The sequence below is a fragment of the Dermacentor albipictus genome, chromosome 1, assembly GCF_038994185.2.
Source record: "Dermacentor albipictus isolate Rhodes 1998 colony chromosome 1, USDA_Dalb.pri_finalv2, whole genome shotgun sequence".
Taxonomy (NCBI): domain Eukaryota; kingdom Metazoa; phylum Arthropoda; class Arachnida; order Ixodida; family Ixodidae; genus Dermacentor; species Dermacentor albipictus.
Window position 1 is genome coordinate 341,622,376 of NC_091821.1, and position 20,979 is coordinate 341,643,354.

The 20,979-nt window shown below is 45.3% G+C and overlaps 1 protein-coding gene and 1 long non-coding RNA gene across 2 annotated transcripts in view; one reads left to right on the forward strand and one right to left on the reverse strand.

Moving 5' to 3' along the window:
• Positions 1-14,901, reverse strand: part of LOC135906107 (retinal homeobox protein Rx1-like) — a 45,684-nt gene extending 30,783 nt beyond the window's left edge. The window contains exon 1 of the mRNA XM_065437691.1: positions 14,512-14,901. Coding sequence (XP_065293763.1) covers positions 14,512-14,758 — 247 coding nt within the window. The 5' untranslated portion in view covers positions 14,759-14,901. The remainder of the gene's footprint in view (positions 1-14,511) is intronic.
• Positions 1-20,979, forward strand: part of LOC135906837 (uncharacterized) — a 145,102-nt gene that overhangs the window by 19,665 nt on the left and 104,458 nt on the right. The gene's annotated exons all lie outside the window — the stretch shown is intronic.

Consider the following 20,979-nt stretch of genomic DNA (forward strand, 5'->3'; position numbering starts at 1 on the left):
GCCTGCAGACTTGAGGTACCGCAGTAACGCTCTCGTTGCTCTCTGCGCCAGCGAAGGGCGCGGCCAAAATGTCGAAGGATCATCATTTCCGTAAACGGCTTTGCTGGTTCAACGCTACCCGGAGAGGTTTACGCTCGACGTCGTACCGGGGACGAAGCTACGAAAGGGGGTCAGTGGGGAATACTGCATCCTTTCCGTTCAGCTTATAATGAAATCTATCTATGCTGAACCACAGCATGCAAAGCAGAAATTTTCACAACTACTCACATGTTCATCAACTATGATGATGTTTCAATACTCGCCATGTAAAATGCTAAACAGACACTAAACTGTAGAGCGGCCATCTTAAGTCACGCTCCATTTCCGACTAAGCCAGCAGTGACGAGAAAACAGCTTCACGAAGCCAGCATACAGCAGTCAAGAATTCATCAAGAATTCATTTAATCATCCTTGTTCACCCCCATCCCATACCCTTGTATGCCCTGAGGCATTTATCCTCGCATTAAAAAAAAAAAAAAGAACGGTGCAGGCTATATTTTGTTGCCCAAACAATATTGTGGCTGAACAGCCTGCACGGAAGCTGTGTGAGAAGTTCGTCTGCGCACAAAAAACGTAGTGATGCTTTTTATAGGATTAGCATAGGGCGCCTTGTATTGTATAGCAAAGCATTCTTTAGCTGCCTTCCAGAGTATTTTGCTTCGTCGTCTCTGTGATACCCTCTACACCAGTTTTGTTGTGAGCAGACGTTAGGCCATGATGTCGTGTGTTCAGCCTTCTCGTAAACACCAGATGGCGCATCTGAGCGTTCTTAAAGCCCCTGTATCTTCAAGAACTAGCGACAACTGCTACCAGAGCCTCCTGGTTTGTGCCAAGTGAAAAAAATATTTATTTGCGTGATCTCTACGAACCGCGTTGCACTGAGCAACTGTGAACCCAAAATCAAAAAGGTGGCCGACATATGCAGTAGCATGCTGTGACATAGAAGTAACATAAACAAGAATAAAGTGCCTCAGAGAGGCTGGCAGACGTTTCCATAGGTGGACCATTCTTTGTCGAATGCGGCCTTGTCGTCCTCCTCGAGTTACTATTAACGGGTTAGTTGGGAGTCTTTAAGTGCGGTCATTGTCGGCGGCCAGTTACTGTAAAGGAAGAGCCTGAAAAGAAAATGAGCGCTGTCATTTGGCGTTTCTAGGTATCATGGCGGGGAAGACGGGGTTGGAAGACGAGGGGAAGAGAGCGGGAGAGTGGGGAGGCGGCAGGAAAAAAAGAAAAGACAGAGAGAGCGACCCGGCGGCGAGGGTTGTTGGGGGAGGGAGTGGATGGTACGCCTTCAGAGAACTGGACGACAGAAATCGCAAATGTCGTAGGCGGCGTGCGTTTGTGGCTTTAGAAGAATGGTCCGGTCAGCCGGTCAGCGCGGTAGCAACAGAGAGACACGAGTTGAAAGAATGACCTGAGTGGCCCAGCAGCAGTGCGCCGGGAAATTTTTTGAAGGTATTAGGATGGCGACATGGAGTCTGTGGTAAATAATAGGGGTTGGTGGGAAGGGAGCGGGTCGGTGCTTCAAGGGATGATAACCTCCGTAGATCGGCGTAGGCGTCGTTGCGGTGGTATACATAAGTGGCACGACCCTGTGTAGGGGAGGCGCCAAAAAATATATGCCGACGTTTGGGACTTTCGGGCGTGTCAGTTACGTTTAAGATATTAAAAAAAGAGTAATAAAAGAGGAGGAACAGGGCAGAAGAAGCTGGAAGGTGCAGGTGTACATGAGAAAATCGTTCGTATGGTTGATGCACGCGTAGAAGCGTTGGAAGCAAAACGTTAAATCGAGTAGGGGAAGGTCAAGGAAGAGCTAGAAAGAGCTGTGTGACATTTGGCGGCTAATTTGGGTGAGCAAATGGAAAACCCGGTAAACTGCGAAAGAAGTTATCGTATCGAAGCCATATAATATCGAATGGCACGTTCATGCGCAAACGTACGCGCTAGTTGAGAACGGAGAACGGTGCGTGTGAGGTGTGTGTCATGTACACCAGCCGCTGCTGGCTCAAACCGCAGTGGACGCTCATGAAGTTATCTTTTAATCTCGAAGCTCGGCGGCAAGATCAAAGACTTTCGCTACTTTTCGAAGGTCCAAGGGGTTAAAGCTGTCGGTGTTCTACGTCAGATGGCGTTACTATTGAGGAGCATTCTTTGCCTCGATCATACGAGACAGTTTGAAGTTAGTATAGGAAGGCTGTTGTCATGCCTTGGTTCGGGCCTCTTCAATAAAAAAAAAATATTAAGACCTATGGTACGTGTCCCCCAGCAATATATGTCGACGCTCAACGGGCTACAGACGTTTGCGGGCTTTTCTCATCCCAGTGACAGCTATTAAGGCGAGCGCCTCAAGTGTCTTATATCCCCGATGGCGTCGAAAAAAAAAAAAACCGCGTCGTCCGGCCCAATGGTACAAAAACTATCATAATAATCATCAACAAGCAAAAAATACAGTGGCTCATCTCTCTCGTAATGCAGAGGATACAAACACTCAGCAAAGTGAAGCGTACAATGCATACATTCATTGGAATCATGCATAGAAAGTACACAAGTACGGCGTCTAGTCAAGTGGTACAAAAAAGCAAAACAAAAACACGTGACCTTCTCATTTGCTCATACCCCGGTAAGCAAGCAAATAAAGATGCAATGGCTCATACCCTCGTAAGGCTGAGGTTACAAGCGCTTAGTAAAGTGAAGCGATCAGTGGATACATTCATTAAAATAACCCATACAACACACACAACAGCATACGTTTCGGTCCCCTGCTGAAAGGGTGCAACGTAAAGTCGAATAGAAACGTCGTTGCCGCGAGCGTGACCCCGCTGTACGAGCGCGCGAAGCCGCAGCTAATCTTCGAAAACGAGCCGATGAAGCCGAGCTGGGAAAGCAGCAACGCGACGATGCGAGACGGCGCCTTACCGGGTGTGCAGCTGACTTTCGCCTTCACGTGTTACAGGCGTGTAACATGCTGCCGAACTTTTGCTTTGAGACAACTGACGCCTGCGTCGCGCTCCCCCCAAAAGTGAGAGAATGTGTGCGAGGTGATCACGCGCAACACTAAGCCTCGCAATGGCTGTCGTTGCGTCGCCCTTCGAGTGAAACTGCCAAAAAGTTTTCCCAAATTTGGGTCTCCAAGTTAGGGATGAGGCCTTTACTCGAGTGTATAAAGAACTATATGTATTATAGTTCGTTCTTTTTAGGTTGTACAATTAAAAAAATTTGCTCGTGGTAGATAGCACTGCGCTAGTCCTTGATCTATATAGGTTACTTTACGAGGCAGGCATTACTACTACGAGAAATCGAAATGCGTGATCAACAAATTAAGATCACAAATTATTCTTCAAAATAATTACTTTATTTACGAAATGCAGCCGGTGAGCTCCCGAGGCGTGTCCACTTCGAACGACTTCACAGGATGACACCAGTTTCGAGACGTACGTTCGAAATAAATTGGCGTTCCATTTAATTTGGTGCTTCAATGCGTAAAACGATCTTAAAAAAAAAAGAAAGTAAAGCAACAACGCATTCTTACCACAAGTTCGCCGGGGCATATCTCAATACCACTGCCGCCTGCAGAATTCTTTCAAAGTATATATGCATTGCAAACTCATCGGCTACAGTTCGTAAATTACAGTGTGTACTACGAAGTAATTAGTTAAAATAAATTAATCATATTTCGTTAATTAGAAAATTATGGAGTTAAGTTTTTGTGGAAGTAATATCCGCCTCTTGCAGCAATACCATTCAAGGATTAGAATTCATCATGCCATCATGTACTTTCTTCCCACAAACTTATTCCATCGGCGCTTTGAGCAACTCCCCATTGGACACATATAGTCATTTCAGCAGTGGGATTGAGAGTAAGCGCTTTATGACGCGTTATGCTGAAGCTTTACTTTGGGTAAATCTTGTCGGCTCTTTTAAAAGAAGCGTTGTTAATGAAAGCCTGTTAATGTAAATGTTTACAGACTATCGACAATAATATGCGTGGACCTGCTTTCAGTAGTCTGTTCCGAAACCGAGCATTGCGCATGATCCTACAGTGGCGGCATCGTTCGAGGTTATTTCGTTTCCCGAATATTTACACGACGGTGGCTTCCCTACACTGCTCACCACTTCCAGATAGTCGAAAGCGCACAAGGCAGCCAGTTGTCAAAATAAATGGGGAATATTGTTGCTATAGCACGGCGTGTTCGACAGGCGTAATTGGCTTAGGAGAGCGTTTCCCCCGAGGCTCCTAAATCCGGACCGCTTCAAATTAATCTACAGACCGGCTGGACCCTGACACGGATTTCTTTCCGTATTGACTTCTCAAACGTCACTCATGATTAGGCTTAACACGCCCGCTTGGAACGCGAGGCGGAAAAAACACTCTGGCCCGTCGGTTGTGGTGCGCGCGGCTTGGCTTGGATTACGCCGCAGCCCGTCTTATGTCCGGCTTTACGGAGCGAAAACCGGCAGACGAGCGAGAAAATCGTCTGCAAGCCTGCGCGAGTCTGCGTCGTCTGCGTTACAGGACACTGACGGCGGGTGACAGTGGGAGAAGGGGGGGGGGGGGGGAGGGGCAGACGAAGCGGTAGCAGCTTGGTGAACGCGAGTCAGTAATCTTAAAAACATGTCCCCTTATTTGGTTCTTTATATTTCTACTTTGTGACATAGGTTATACCACAGGCGACACGAGGGCTGTGTAGTTGTTTTCGTAGTGCGAGAACAGACGCGCTCACACCCGCGAGCTCACGCAAGCAGATGCGCCAGATCCCTGTTCGACCTGTCAATCCAATTCACATGTCGGATTCGGCCACATGCTTATACTATACGATGCACGCGGAGAGGCACGGCTTGCCGAGTAAGAAAGACAGGCGCATAATAACAGACAAGAAAACAAAAATCAACTCAGAACAAACAAACAAACAGACAGACAAACGAAATGAGACAAATACGCCTGCATTCCACCCTGTGGAAGTGGATGTACAGCGAAGCTGTTGCCGGCATTACATACCACCACAACAAACGACGTTCCTCACACCCACACGCACGTGTCCGTAAGTGCCGCCTGATTCCTCATTCTTACAAGCCATCCGACTAGCGCAAGTGGGTTATTGAACTAATTGAATTTCTCAAAGCAAAATGTGTCTGAAAATTTGTGATATACGACGCACGCATGACCTGAAGACTCGATAGCATCGGATTGTAATTGGAATATATGAAAAAACGTAATTCTGTTACGCGGAAACTGAAAGACAAAGCCCTTTTCCAGCTGCCGTTTGTTCTTGTGCGAGCAAAACCGTGCATGCGGGCATGAAAAATACCGGCCAACTACATGCTAACAGCTTTGCTGTAAAATATAGTAATATTAACAATAATAATAATATTAAGAAGAAAAGTGATATAAGATCCCACAACCATGCTGAAATCCATGTGAAGCGGTTATTTACCTGCACTTGAACTAAATGCTATGCGTACATTAGTATTTATTTTATTCCTATGCAAAGCGTTATCTCATTCAATATTTAGTTTTATTCACTGCAACGGCAAACACCCGCTCCGTTCGCCTAGTGGCTGTGAAGTTGAGCTGCTGAGCGCAAGGCCATGGGTTCATTCCTGGCCTCGGCTGCTGCATTTTGATGGGGGGAGAAATGCAAGAAGGCTCGTGCAATCAGATTTAAGTGCGCGTTAAAGGAACTCCCGGTGGTCAGAATTAATCCGGATTCCCCCATAACGGCGTGCCTCATAATCAGATCGTGGTTACCCACGTAAAACCTCGGAATTTATTTCTTGACTGCGAATAAAGCTTCGTTTCAAAGGGCAAGTGTGCTGGAGGCTTTCGGTAGGCCAAATTATTTTATCAACGGACCTTCGATTTCGGAGGCATTATTATTGCAGGATGTTTTTTGGCTTCAAAGCAAGTGTTCAGTGGGTTCTAGTTTATTTACTTCTTTGGTATAAGCTTTCATGGATTGTATTACTCAGCAGGAGACCAAGGTATTGTGCTAAAGATCTTCTTGCATCGATATTGTAAGCGCAACAGGCAAGCTAACTTTTTTAAATGTTGAGAGCGATGACAAGGCGAAAGAACTTCTGTGTTATTAATCAGCTTACATGGCGTCTAACAAAACTGAGATTTTCCTGCATGCCGGTAAATGTAAATACGGAACATATTGGGCTACTTAATGTGGTGTCTTGTATATAACACTAGAACGAATTACAAGTGCAATTGAAGTAGGGCTGTCTACATCAACACCAAAACGCCCTAAACGAGATAGCAATAACAAATAATAATGTTGAACAAATAATAATATAATGACGTTTATTTACAGAGAGAGAGAGAGAAGGAGGGAGGGAGATTTATTATGGGAGAAAAGCTAGGAGGTTGACCTGAATTATTATGTTCCAGTCTGCTACTCAGCGTTGGCGAAGGAAAAAAGGGGAGCAAATGGAGAAGGACAAAGCGAGGACGATGATAATGATATAGAAAGAAAAGACATGTATACAACTTAGCAATTAACCGTAAACACTTATTACAATCGTATATCCACTTCAGTGTCTTTCAGAAAACCCACAAGGGCCATCATGGACTGACAATAAGTATTTCTGCCATGGGACTAAAATAAGGCATTCAGAAAGTGGTCGGTTAGCAATGCTCGTCAAATATCCTCTCCATTGGTTGTGTTGCTCACATGTAAATTAGGCACACACAAATCACGTGGTCTATAGTCTCCGGCACGGCACCGTTCTCACAGTCAGGGCTGACTACACCACGAATAAGATGACGACAGTGTTGGCGAAAGGCCACTCCTTATTCAAGTGGACGTTCACGGGCATGTAACGAAATACGTTAACCCATGTTCCTTCTGTTTATCATACTAGCCGATGCGATAAATCTTTCTTTTTGTTTCCTGTAACATATGAAGAAGTCCTTACTGAGATTTTCAACTTAAAGAACACAAGTCCTGGTTTTGATGGAATTTCTGCATTTCATTTAAAGCTTGTTGCTCCGACTATTTCAGATGCTCTCAGTAACTTAATTAACCTTATGTTCAAGACAGGTATATTCCCTAGTAGTCTAAAAAAAGCTAAAGTCATTCCTGTTCATAAAAAGGGGGACAAAGCTCAAGTCGCGAACTATCGTCCCATATGTATTTTACCTTCAATTAGTAAAGTTGTAGAAAAATTAATACATCGTCGTATTAACATTTACCTTAACAAATTTAGCTTGCTGAAATCCTGTCAGTTCGGTTTTCGTTCAGGAGGCTCAACTAACTTGGCTTTGCTAGCATTAACTGATTATATTCGACATTCACTTGATCTCGGATACTTTGTTGGCTCGGCCTTTCTAGACTTTACTAAAGCCTTTGATACAATGAACCACAAAGTTTTATTTACTAAACTGGAGTCTGTTGGCATTTCTGGTCCAGCTCTTAATTTATTAAAAAGTTATCTGTTTAATCGTGAATTAACAGTGCACGCAGGCGGGGCTTTCGCTGAAAGCAAAATTATTAACCAAGGAGTGCCTCAGGGCTCGATTTTAGGTCCACTATTATTTACCATTTATATAAATGATTTACCTGACTGCCTTAATTATACCCTACCTATATTATATGCCGACGATACGACTGTTGCCCTCTCGGATAAATCATTACTTTCGCTAACATTGAAATTAAACAGTGATCTGTCAAAAATTACTGAATGGTGTAACGCCAACTTTCTAGTTATAAACCCTACGAAAACGCAATTCATGGTATTTAAGTCATCACAGAGGCATTTACCTTGCTCTCCGTCCATAACTCTGAATGGGCATGACATTCCTGCCTCCACTTGTGTTTCTTTCCTCGGCATCAAATTAGATCCCCACCTTAAGTTTACTAACCACATTGCACACATCAAACAAAAAACAGCATTTGGCATTAGAGCACTACTCAAATCACGTGCATTTTTTTCCAAAGAAGCATTATTATCGTTATACTTCGCTTTCATTCATAGCCATATTATTTATGGTATCGCTTCTTGGGGTAATACTTATCATTGTCATCTTTCCTCTATTCAGCACATTCAAAATCAGGCTATCCGCATAATAACGCGAAGCCATTTTTTCTCTAACGCCTCTTCTCAACTGCGTACAAACCGCATTCTTCAAGTTACTGATTTGTTTAACTATCATTTAGCGATATTATTTTTCAAATTACTAAATCAACAAGTTTCTTACAACTTTGTTAGTTCTGATCTCCTTTTTAATCCCAATAACACAAGGTTTGCAGCACAAGGAAATTTCTTGTTGCCTTTATGTCACACTAATTACGGAAAGATGGCTTCCTCTTTTTGCGCGCTTAAACTTTGGAACAGTCTTCCATATTCCATTAAGTTGTCAACTACCTTGTACTCTTTCAAATGTGAACTCAAGAATTATTTGCTGTCTGATTAATTTCCTACATTGTTATTTTGCTATTTAGAAGCTGTGGAATTACCATTGATTGTGCATCTTTCCTTTTGTTGTTTGTTTTTTATGTGTGTTCGTCACTGAGTTTCTTGGTTATATTTTGCTTATTTCATGATTTCTTTCTCTGCTCTGTATTCCGCTTTATTTTTTTTTGTATAACTTCTAAACCAAGGGTCCCGGTGCAGTCTCTGACTTTGGGACCCTTGTCTGTATACCATATTTTGTAACAAGTTGTTATGAACGAATAATAAACTGAAACTGAAACTGAAAGGAGTTTAGTTGAGATTTAGGCGCCAATATGACCTTCACAAAATGACCTTGAGTGCTAATTCAGCTCAAATTGCGCGTTCTCCCTTATTTAATTCGCACAAGGTCAGCGCAATCTCCAGCGTGGTGGTGGAAGACAGGAATTAGCGCGTCATCGTCATGTGTGCGCTGTCAAGTCCTTAGTAACGTAAACCATTACCTGCTAGACTGTACTGAATTTAATGAAGAACGCAAGCACGAGTGGTGAACCATGTCGGTCGGCGTGCATGCAGACGTAGAGCCTGTTTCACCCCGATTTAAATTCGTCGTTGCTATTAGCTTTCCCTTGTGTTACCAGGTGTCTATTGTGACGTACTTCCGACCTTACCACACTCCATAGGTAGCGCAGCTCTTTCAAGGCTCAACCCAGTTGCATGCAGCAACGCTTCTCCTCCTTCTCAAGCGATAAACGGCTTCGGTTCCTACGGCGTCCCATGATAGCGTCGATCATGCGATTTCAACAAATCAGTTGCAATGAGTTATGGGTGGTACAGTCCATCCGGCCGTTGGTTTCTAGATCCGGTTATTTCCGATTTACTTCTGCAATGGTTTTCTCCCGTGGGCCGGAGGTCTACCCGGGGTTAGATACTTATAATTTCACGTAAGGAACATTCAGTCGTTAGTTCCAGCCTCGTCCCGTCGTCTTCTTGCTTTTGCACGTTGTGTTTTAAGCTGGTTTTAACCTTTAAAGAGAAGGTTATACATTGCAACGTGCATCATTCAAATTTTTGTGAGGGAGACAGTTGACCTGTTGCCGAACTGACTTCTCTTTTAAGTGAACTCGAATATATATGTATACTCCAGAGCCGTACGCCTTAAATGGCCTATTTCGGTATTAGTTGATGACAATTTCGAGAAGCTTTATCGTGACTGACGCGTCGCTTTCTGTAGGAAGGTTACACGTCGGAAGTTTTTGTTCCGCACTTGATCTATGAATTACATTTCGGTTGCGAGATTTGAAGCCATTTTTTGTCACTTGCTCTGCTCATGGCAGTTGTTCTAACCGCGCGAACATTAAGCCGTTCCACTACGAGAAATGATATTGTTATTGATGGTTAATCTATGCGCGTGATTTGCCTTTTCCGCGTCTAGTCGCATACTTTCGTTATCCGACTATCTTATTTCCTATTTCCCGCAAATGTGCAATGTCTTCAAATAATGTGGGCGCCCGACTACAAGAGGTTGCATTTTCAGAAAGCTTCTGACTCATGACTAAGGCGTCCCTTCATCGTTAGATCAGATCCTTCCTATGGGGCACTGTCAGCTTGCTTCATTGAGGTTACCTTCCGAAGGCGTGCAGTACCTTCGGAATGTAAACGCTATAATAATGCTGTACTCAGTACTTCTTTTAATTATCTACACGTGTTGCTTTCCTTACGTAGTGAATTTCGATCGCACAGAGGTCTGAACTATCGCACAAAGGTCCATAGCCTGGTGTTCTTGTCTGTGCTATTTCTGTAATCAGCACGAGGCAATTGATCTCCAGTTTCATCAGGTCGCCCTCTCACTACTGGGAGAAAAATAATTTCGGAAATTCGTTTTCACAGACTTAGCTTGGACCAGCCAGTGTCGCTTCTTCTTTGTTTTGGATCCTCAAGTCTTAAATTCAGCCACGGGAAATTTTGTTTCGCTTTCTAGCAGTACCTTGTTGATTACAATCGATCCGCTTTCTAAATTGTCTTTCTTTTTCGTTTTAGCACTTTTCAGTTAGCGTTCCCCAACGAGTTTCCTTTTTTATTGTTCTTCTTTTCTAATCACGTTTAAGTTATTCATTCTATAAAATTTAAGTTTTCCATCTTGCGCAATACGTTCGACTCCTTGGAAAATGTTTTGTAAGGATAATAAAAGTCACAACAACGCTATAAAGAAACTACATACAGCACAACATACAAGGCGCATCATATCATGGGCGTGATAAGAGAATAGGAACATGAAGGTGACACGACATAGCCATATGGTCATGTTTGCATCTGATGAAACAGTCGTGACACCTTTAGGTTTTCTTATCTGACACTTACAATGTTAAATATAAGCTAATGCATCACCTGGTAGGCTTATCCGTAATTGTCAACCTTGAAATGCTGACAAACCGACTGTGTCGGTTCATTCGACGTTTATTTACCTTGTGTAATTCGTCTGTACAATGCCTATGAATGGCAATGACATCCTACAGCTTATTAGAGACAAGGAGAGGTGGAAAAACGTGTTTATTCAGAAACCCAGTCAAACCTCGAGTGAGACACGCAGTGTTTCAGGGAGAATACAGATGAAGTGTACCTGCTCAGGTGAAATTAGTTCTTGAAGAAATATTTTTGCACTTCCGGCGTGAAAGTTGCACTGCATCAAAGGGTCCACAGGAAACCACGATTTCATTTCCAGAGATGCGTCACACAAGGATTGCCGGTAGTCATGAACGTAAGACGAGGTACGTTACACGATGCGCGGGCAAATACTGAGAATAAAGCGAGGCCAACAAGACAAACGACCTCGAGCAGACTTGAATTCGAAGGTACGACTGGGCACCCGATGCCCGCTTTCTAATAGGAACACAAAAAGAGGTGAGCGTCTGTACATATAACCACCGAAGTTTAATTGGGACAGCAGGCAAGTACGCGAGTATACGTATAAGCCGTGCTACCTTCAATTAACGAAGTAGACTAGTAGGGAACAAAGGAAAGCGTATCTTAATGCCATTTTTCTTTAATTGTCACGAAAAAAAAGAGAACTAACCTAATATAGCCATTTTATGAAAAATAGCCCATGAACGCAAATGTACACGTGATTTTTATACAATATCTGATTTTTCACGCGTAAGTGGCACGGGTTGAAAATAAAAGCTTAATTTTACGGGGAAAATGGCGTGCTTGAGCATTTTAGCAGTAATACAATTAACTATCCCATTCAACAGAAAACTCACTGCGTTAATATTGTTCCAGGAATTACACTGGTTTCGGTTAACACGCTTGAATAATTTCAAAGCTCTGGTGCGCACGCAGGGGATATGGTATGATCAAAATCTAGTTATCAAAATAACGTCCACATTGCTGTTTATTGGACATCGCACGTACGAAAAGTTTGGATCTTGGTACGTTCTTGCAGTTGGCGCAGAGTTTTTATTGTGACGCACAGAGTCCGGAAAGACTATCGTTATCGCACTTTTCCTCTATCATCTATACCTTTGCTCAGCAATACATACGTTCGGTAACTAAGCGCATGAATCAGCATATTTATTTTGGTGATTGTTAACAAATAATCCAGCATAAATCAGCATGTTGATGTTTGGTTACTGGTGTAAATTTGGTATACTTGGAAAACCGCTTGGTACCTCCCCGAATGATAATCGATGAAAGCTTATATACCGGGTGTCTCAGCGGACACTTTCAAGATTTTTTAAAGGTTGCTTGTGGTAGGTTGCACAATTCTAGTTCATGAGCTGGTCTACTCGAAGAGGTGGACATTACTTGCACAAAAAATTTAAATGCATAAACAATTAATTAAAGAAAACATAACTCGGTAAATTTTTAACTAATTACATTATGGCCCATATTGCAATTTAGAAGTTCTAGCCGTGGAGTTTGCAAGGTGGATCCACTTGGAACGAATTCTGAGGATGACACCAGTTTCTAGATATTCATTCCCGAACCTTGCGGAAAAACGCACTGGCGTTCCAGTTACTTTCTTAACAAAACGTGTCGTTTTACGCATTCAAGCACAAAAGTAACTGCAACGCAAGAGAATTTCTCAGCTAGGTTCGGGAATTAATTAATATCTCGAAACTGATGTCATCCTCTGAATTCATTGCAAGTGGATGCGCCTTGGGAACTCTGCGGCTAGAATTTGTTATTTGTAATATGGTACATAAGGTAATTAGTTAAAATAGTTATTTCGTGAATGTTTGTGAATTAGTCGATTATGAATTTCAATTTTTCTTCAAGTAGTCTCCGTCGCTTCGAGTAGACCACTCCCTGAACAAGAATTGTGTTATTTGTCACAGGCAACCTTTAGGAAGTTTTGAAAGTTTTTGCTGAAACACCCCGTCCACATATAGTGTTGCTGTTTTCGTACAATACCTCCGCATGTTTTAGGCATGGAATATACCGCTTACTGTCAACGCGCCGAGAAATACATTACATAAATAGGGTTCGCTCGACGTTCTTACGGCTTAATATACCATTATTTTTCATAATGCCTTATTTATGCAGTTGAAGAAATTCAACGATGCATGTACGTAAACCTGATCATCATTGTGCAACTGCGCCCAATTCACTAAGGTAACCTTCAATAAAAAGGCACTAAATTATTCCTGATGAGAGCCGGATCATGCCTTTCCGCTTCGTGTGTTAAAAAGGAGGCCGAGAAATACCACGTAGCAATATTTTGACATTTCCTGCCTCACATCTTACTCGTTTCACATTGGGTGAAACTGCAAATGACGTCTCAGAAGGAGTAATGGTATCCTTGACGACTTTGTAGGGCACGCTTTTGCATATGTTAAATTTCTGAGTTTTAAGCGCTGTAAGGTCGCCGGAACTGCGCGTTGTTAAGCTATCACTGTACTGAAAGTATTGGGCCAGCATTGACAGGAAGCAGATTTGGAGGTTATCCGTGGAGCACAGCTTATTTTTTTTTTCGCGAAATCTTGTACCTAAAGTTACATGATCACGAATGTTTATTCCTTAAATGTTGGCTGCACGCTTGTTACATCAGTTTAGGTGAAATATTGCATCGCGAACTTTGTGAATATCGCTTTAGAAAATTCACTCTCAATTCAAAAAGTTCACTGTTATTAAACTCATTTTATTAAAGAAATTTGCTCGCCCAACTTGGCTCTATGTCTTACTTCTTCAGCATGTATGAGGTTTAAACACTAACTTCACTGTGCAGGGGCACACCGTCAGCATTTTGTTGAAAACACGTTGCTTTAGGCTGCAGCAAATACTTGTTTAATGTCAAGATTTCAGGGCACCCTCCACTATTCGTCGAAATGACGAAAAAGATGAGAACTAGGCATACATAAACATATTAGTCGGATCACGTGTCTTCTCAGTTCTATTGGTCGGCTTTCCCACAACGAATTTAGGAGGATGGATATTTTATATATACTTTTTTAAATGGAGCCATTCGGGTGGCGTTTACCCAAACACCAGGCGCAAAATCTTACAACGTCTCAGTCCGAACCATTACCTCCTCTTCCTTAATATTAAGTACTTTATTCTAATTTTTCGCATACCGTAACTCCAGAAGACCCACCGTATCCTTTTTGCCACGTTGAGTTTGATTCTTCAATATAGAGAATTAGGCGCTAGAAGCTTAACCAAAAGCCCATAGTAGTATTTACGATACGGCGGAGTGAGTGTCGGTAGGGCTACTTCATTAAAATAATGATTAATTAGGTTATTATCGTACTAATGAACTTATTACTGCAAGTAACATATTATTACGTATATCTTCGTGTCAGTGTATTCTTCCTGGTTAGGAATGAAATAGTACAAATTTTAAAGTTTCCTTTTTTTGTGTTAACGTATGAGCTTTACTGGTTTAAAACTACCCATCTTTTTCTTTTCTTCTAAAACCTGAAGCAGTTTGCCACAGGCATTCATTTACTGCCGCAATGCGAAACTAAGTAGTAGGAAAGAAACCGTTAGCCACCACTTCTCGCGTATTGACTCCGGAACTAGGGTAGCCCGGTGGATGAACGGAGAAATAGACGAACGACGTCGAGTTGGTCGTCTTACCGTTGCTCGCCGTGTCGGACCCGCTGTCCGTGCCCGCGGGTGAAGCGCACCGCGTGCCGGCATGGCAGAGCACCGGAGTCCGGCGTCGCTCCTCGGCGCACGTCGCCGACTTGTCAAGTCCCAGGATGGCGTCGATCGAGTAGGCGTGCACGAGTCGACGCTCGACGCCCTTGGTCGACGGCGCGGGATGCTTGACGTCGCCGCAACCGCCGGCGTCGCGCGCGGCAGCAGCCACCTCGTGCAGCATGGCGATGTCGTAGCCGCCGCACCACCACCGGTGGCAGTAGCCGGCGGGAACCAGCGAGGGAAAAAACGTCAGCAGCAGGCCGCAGCCCGAACTCTAACAAAACACCCTCGCGGCTCACACACCGGGCGAACGACGTTACGAAGAGAAAAAAAAAAGGTACAAACGCGCGCGCGTAGCACCCAAACCCGCGGTCGTCGATTTTTCACGCCGTTCAAAGTCGAGCCGAGCGGGACCGAGCGATTTTGCTCGCCACCACCGCCACCGCTGCCGCCACGGGACCCTCCTCCCTTTTCGCCTCCCGTTTTGGGGGAGAGAGGGAAGACAGCGCCGCTCTGGAGCGAAGGGGAAGAAGGTGCCGGAGAGGTGAAAAAAAAATAATAAGGCGAAGGACTCCGAACAGCAAAGCGCCCGCTCCAGGGTAGCGCGTTCGCTCATTGGTTCTGCGTAATTGCCCAATCGGCGGCGTCCAGTGACGCGCTCGCCTCGCCAGTCGGCGAGCACGGGGCTCATGACGTCACAGAGCGTTGTAGACGGGGGACGAGGGCTCCGTGGCGCCATGCAGCGTCATGGCGCGTCCCTTGTCTGATTTTTCTTTCCCGGCGTTCCCTTTGATCGTGGCGGTCTCTGGTCGCCTCTGCGTTGGCGCACGCGTTCTAGTCAGGGGCGCAAATGTGCGTGCGTGAGTTTGTACCAGATGCCCAGGGCGCGGCCCCCTCAGCGCGGCCGTGTTTAGTCTTTTTTTATTTCGCTTCTTTTCTTTTTGTGCGCGCTGGTTTTGCTCCTTCGGACATTTTTCTATATTTTCTTTTCTGCTATCTACATGCTGAATAGTTTTACCTTTCATTTCTCGCTGTACACTGTTTCTTTCAGCTTTCCTTGTCGGAGTGGAAACGAAGCAGTTGTGTGCAGCGCCTCTTCATTCTCCCTCCAGCGTGCCCCACATGCCCGCGCCATTGCCCGCGTCGTTTAGCGCTGTTTGAATTGAAGCGCTTCGCCGTCTCCTGGAGAGGAGAGAGCTTTAGCCGGGGAAGTGGATAAATCGGGCTAAGATTATCTGGACCTACCTCTTCTCGTTCTTCTCACCTTTCCTTTCCCCCTTTCGTGCTCGCTCGCTCATTTTTTTGTTGTTCTTGCTCCGCACGCCTGCCCACTCGTTTTTCTCAATCCCGCCCTCCCACTCCCCGAGTCTGTTCTTTCCCACACCCGACGTGGGCTTTGTCTTTCGCTTTCCGGGGCACGTTTGTCCGCGTCGCATTGAACGGTGTACTCTGCAGCCTCACCCTCTCCCCCTACTCCTCCTCAACCCCAAACAACACCTCCCGTCTTTGCCCAAATGATGCCCTACATTTTGCTTTATCGCACTCCTGGCGCGGGAAAGAGAGCCCGTTGCAAAAGCTGCCAAGTTGAAAGTCCTGCCTTCTTTTTTTTGATCTTCTTCTTTTCGTTGTGTCCTCTTTAGTTTCTGCGCTTGCTCAGTGCAGTGGCTGTGGCGGAGGCGAAAACGAGCAGCTTGTTGGCCGGGGAGGGTGACCACACACGCCTCGAAAAGCGTTATCAATTAAACGACCTCCCGCCACGACAAAATTAATAAGAGCCGCAGGCGCGTGACGCGGCGGAGAAGCCCACTCGCGGCCGCTGTTGTACATGTACCGCGCTGGTACAAACAACGGTGTACTCTCTCTTGTCCTTGCTGCGCGGCAATCTCCTTAATTAGAGTGGAGGCGCCTAAAGTCTATTTTGTAGCGCACGTCACCCGGCCGGATCGCCACGAAGAAGAAGAGGACAAAAACAGTTGCTGGAAATGAGGTAGTGCCCGCTTAGATTGTTTTGCTCGGTGACAAAGTCCCTTTTGCTTTTATATTGATACGCATAGGCGGAAAGTTGTCATTTTTTTCCGGGAGGGGGGGGGGGGTGCGATCAGCTTTTCAAACTCTATATGTATAAGTAAGTAAATAAATTAAAATGGCTGTGGCTTAGGTAAGGTTAAGCCCAGGATGCGAAGCATACTAGCCTTTATTTTAGTTGTTGAACCACTGTTTAGCCTGGTGAACTGCTGTTGCTTGGCTATATTTGGTTCGGCTAGACGAAGAAACAACTCATGCATTACTGCTTCGCCTTCAAGAGTGGAACGCGACAGCGTTCCCGTCGACCCGCTAAGGGGTGTAAGACAATGGGCTACAGGGCAGCGACTACGCGCCCCGCATTGGACGCGGTGAGCGTCGAGCAAAGCAGCGTTCGGCGCGGCAACGAAATGTGCGCCTGAGCAAGAGACGCACGCCTTAGAAACAGCTCGTTTCTAAGGCAACACCGCATTTACTAGAGGCGCTTTTGTACCGCTTTGAAGCATCGTACTCGTGGCTCAGTGGTAGCGTCTCCGTCCCACACTCCGGAGACCCTGGTTCGATTCCCACCCAGCCCGTCTTGCAAGAGTTGAGCCAAAGCCACTTCTCCTCTGTCGTGACGTCACGGTGTCACGTGGTTTCATGGCGACACCGCCGCGCCTGAGGAGCTGGGTTGAGCTCTCGTAATATGCTTCGCATAAAACACACACACACACACATATATATATATATATGAGTTGCACTTGACGAAACTTCGTGTGACCTCGAAGAATTGTTCACTGAAGTGACGGCCTTATATGAGTATTCACAAGACCTCGTTGTAGAAGACAGTTCAATTTCACAGTTTGAGTCCTCTCGCAACACCAAGAATTAGGCGTCTCTCGGTGGCGTAATTTTTCTTCGTGTAATTGTCTTATACGTCGCTATCACTAACACTGCTTCGCCTTTATGGAGAAGCTGCGGCGTCTCTCTCTCTTTTTCTTTCTTTCTTTCTTTGAGTTTGAGTTTATTGGCTGCAGCGCATGACTGCTGTTGATTCTTATTTCGAGTGAATCCGGCTTGACCTTATTTCAGTTACTGAGTGAATTATACATGATCCTGTATAATTAACTCAGTACCGAAATATCCTGCACCAGGACTTAAAGAAACAGCAATTGTGTTACTCGAGGAAAAGCTAGTGCATATTGTTCCCAGTACAGTGGAGTAGCCACCAGTAATTTTTTTCCTTACTGAGATTTAATTAGGCATTTATAATTAATTATCTAACTCTAGAAGTGCTGTCGTAAACATCAAAGTGTCAATGAGGCATTTGTAGGCACCCCGAAATGACATTTATCTGCGGTGTTTTCAGCGGTGTAATAATTGCTTACAATTTTTCCCTACTGTTAAGGAAGCCCACAAAATATGAAAAATACCACATGACTGCGCTCTCCCCTGCATCATAAAGCAGCGCCCTCAGATAAGCTGATTGAAAGTAACTGCTTTGCCTGTCGCAAACGCGAAAGGTCAGCCCATCACCTTAATAATTGTATGGAAGGAGCACCAGCAGCAGGTTCTGCGGCTTCGCAGCTATTCCTTGCTCTCATTTCTACATCGCACCTATTGTCCGCCTCTCAAGACTGACTGATCACATCGACAACTAAAGCCCTTTGATAACATTCAATAGATGAAGCGCCAATAGTGACGGCACACTAGGAAGGAACAAAGACAGGACAAGGCACGTCCTGTCTTACTTCAATCCCTTTGATATCGCGTCCGAAGCACCGCTCTGACCACGAACTAAAGGCGAAAAGCAATGGAATAGGCATCGGATGTTTCAAAAAGCCGGCTCTGCTCGAACCGTGTCGAAAGAGTGCGCGCGCAGCCATATTTCGCGCCAGAAACTTCCTTCGGACCAAAGCCAAATTAAAATGATGGTTTTATGTTACAGCGAAGCTGTTTCTTGCAGGCGATCCGTGCGTCGGTCTGTCGACTGTACGCCGAAAATTACTCCGGCTCAACTCCCTGCGCATGCGCGAAAAAAAGAAAAGGGAAAGAGAGGCGCGCGATTGGCTATCAGTAGTGACGCCGTTGCTTTTCGTCACAGCAGAGCACGCGAGCAGCAGTTTCTCTCCGGCTCCGAAATGGGTAGGAACCACGCTGCGTACATACTCCGGAGGAGCAGGCAGCTTTCGATTAGCAAAGTCGTGAGCAGAACCGGGAACGAGCTCATGTACACCGTGTCGATGCTGCAGCCCAGGCACAGGAACAGGCTCGTGCAGCCGAGCACAGGCAGCAACTGCGTACCGAGGATCCGGCAGCTTACCAAGCCGTCGTTTAATGAACCACCGGGATTAACCCAGTGACAAACACCGGGCCCGCATGTTTCAGTTTCGCTGGTTAACCATGTGTACAGAGTGCTTGGGTGGTGATCTTTCTTCTTTCATTAGAGTGTATACGTGATGCAAAAACTTGTTCGTGGCAAAGAATGAAAGCGAAATAAACAGACCGGGAAGCGACTTACGTGTAGAGAAAAGGCGAAACCGACGCATTCAAGAAAGTAAATGTAGCGCTTCTGAATGAGCCGAATTACCAATCAGGACGTCTGCACAAAAAAGAAAAACAAGGAAAGAAAAGAATCAACGCAGAATCTTCTCTGGGAGTTACCTTAATGATGCGTAAGCGTCTCGTAGTACTGTCGTAGTGTTTCTTGGTAGTGTGCGTGCTGTCTTTCGTATAATTGCGAAAACGACCGCGAAATAACCGTGAAACCGAGAAGCGTTGTTACAACACCGAACCGTAGAGACCTGCCCGAGACGACGTAGAAGAGACGAGTAGAAGCAATGTTCACTGGTGTTATAGATAGCCCGCAGCGGATGTGGACCTGGGATAAAATGACCAGGGAGACGTACCAAATGAAGGAAACATATGCAACATTTATTAGGTGCACTGAACCATTATGCATGGTGGGCAACCGTGCTCCGGCGGCGGCTCCGTGTGGCGCGGCCCGCATCTTGAATGCGTTCTGTGAAAGCGGCAGAGTGCGGCATGTGCTGAGAGTTCCGTGAGTGTTGTGTTCTCGCCGCTTTGTTGTCGTTGAAGCGAGAGGCAGCACGCAGATCAACTCGCTCGCTGCTGCGGGCGCTATGTTGAAAGCGATCGTTTTACGGGACGGACGGAGGGACGGTTTTTCCGTTGGGCAAGGAAAGAAATGCACATGCATTTAAAACCATCAGATTTAAGTGTGCCCTTATAGCTATGAATTCATAAGCGCCATTGAACACCAGCTGCTGCCTAGAGGGCGTGTTCGAACAGGTCTCCTTCTGCAGCTACGCAGTACTGAGTCCGCTTTGTCACATCTGCAGTGGCTTTCTCGATGACCGACGCTGTAATTCTACGGCAGACATCCGTTAGCCTTGCATTGAGCTCATCTGAAGTCCGCCTCGATGATCTAAACACGATCTTTTACATAACCCCAAGGAAAGAAATTGAGTCTAGAGAAGTCAGATGATCTGTAGCCGGTAAATTTTACAGGCCTGTGCCTTCCTATCTATTGCGCAGGAAAAGTCGCTTCTAGCCCGTTTCGTGCACGGCTGCTGCTGTGTGCTGGGACTCCATCTTGTTGCTGACACGACAGAATTGGAATACGTGACAGCGGGACTTCACTGAGAAACTTACCCACCGCACCTTTAAGGAATTCGTCCATATAGCGCTGTACAGTCAGGTGTGATCGAAGAAGGTGGGACCAATTATAGCACCGGCATAAATTCTTCAGCACACATTGAACGACCACTGGTACTGGTGCCCAGTGCGCTTTACCAAGTGTGAATTGGAGTCCTCCAACAGCATGACTTATGCAAATTTACCTGGCAGTTCCTACAAAAATTGGCTTCATCTGTGCCCATGACGTTGCTTAGGAAGACCGGTGACTTATCGGCTTTTGTGAGGATCCAATTCGAGAAATCTAGACGATTCTGCAGGTCCCTATCTTTCAGGAATTCGTGCAAGTTAGGGTGGTACGAGTGAAAGGCCGAGTCATTTAGGATCCTCCAAACTGATGACTTGGAAATTCGTACCTGGGCGGCCACGTCCCGCAAGCTAGCGTGAGAGTTTGAGGTCATAAATGCTGGAACATGCTATAGGACTCAAAGATGGAGTCCTCGGCCGCTGTTTCTTGAAGCTGCCAGTTTGTCTCAATTTTTCGTAATTTCTGATCATAGTCGATGCGTTTGGCCTAGCGCCACGCTTCTATAACTGATATATATTTGCGGCCTTCCTGTTGTCGCCATTTGCAGCTCCCAAGGCAAGGATCATGTCTTCCTCCGGCTCATTAGAGAAATACATGGCGACTGGGACGAAACAGAACGCACCCTTATACCTCTGAACTGATGTTGTCAATTT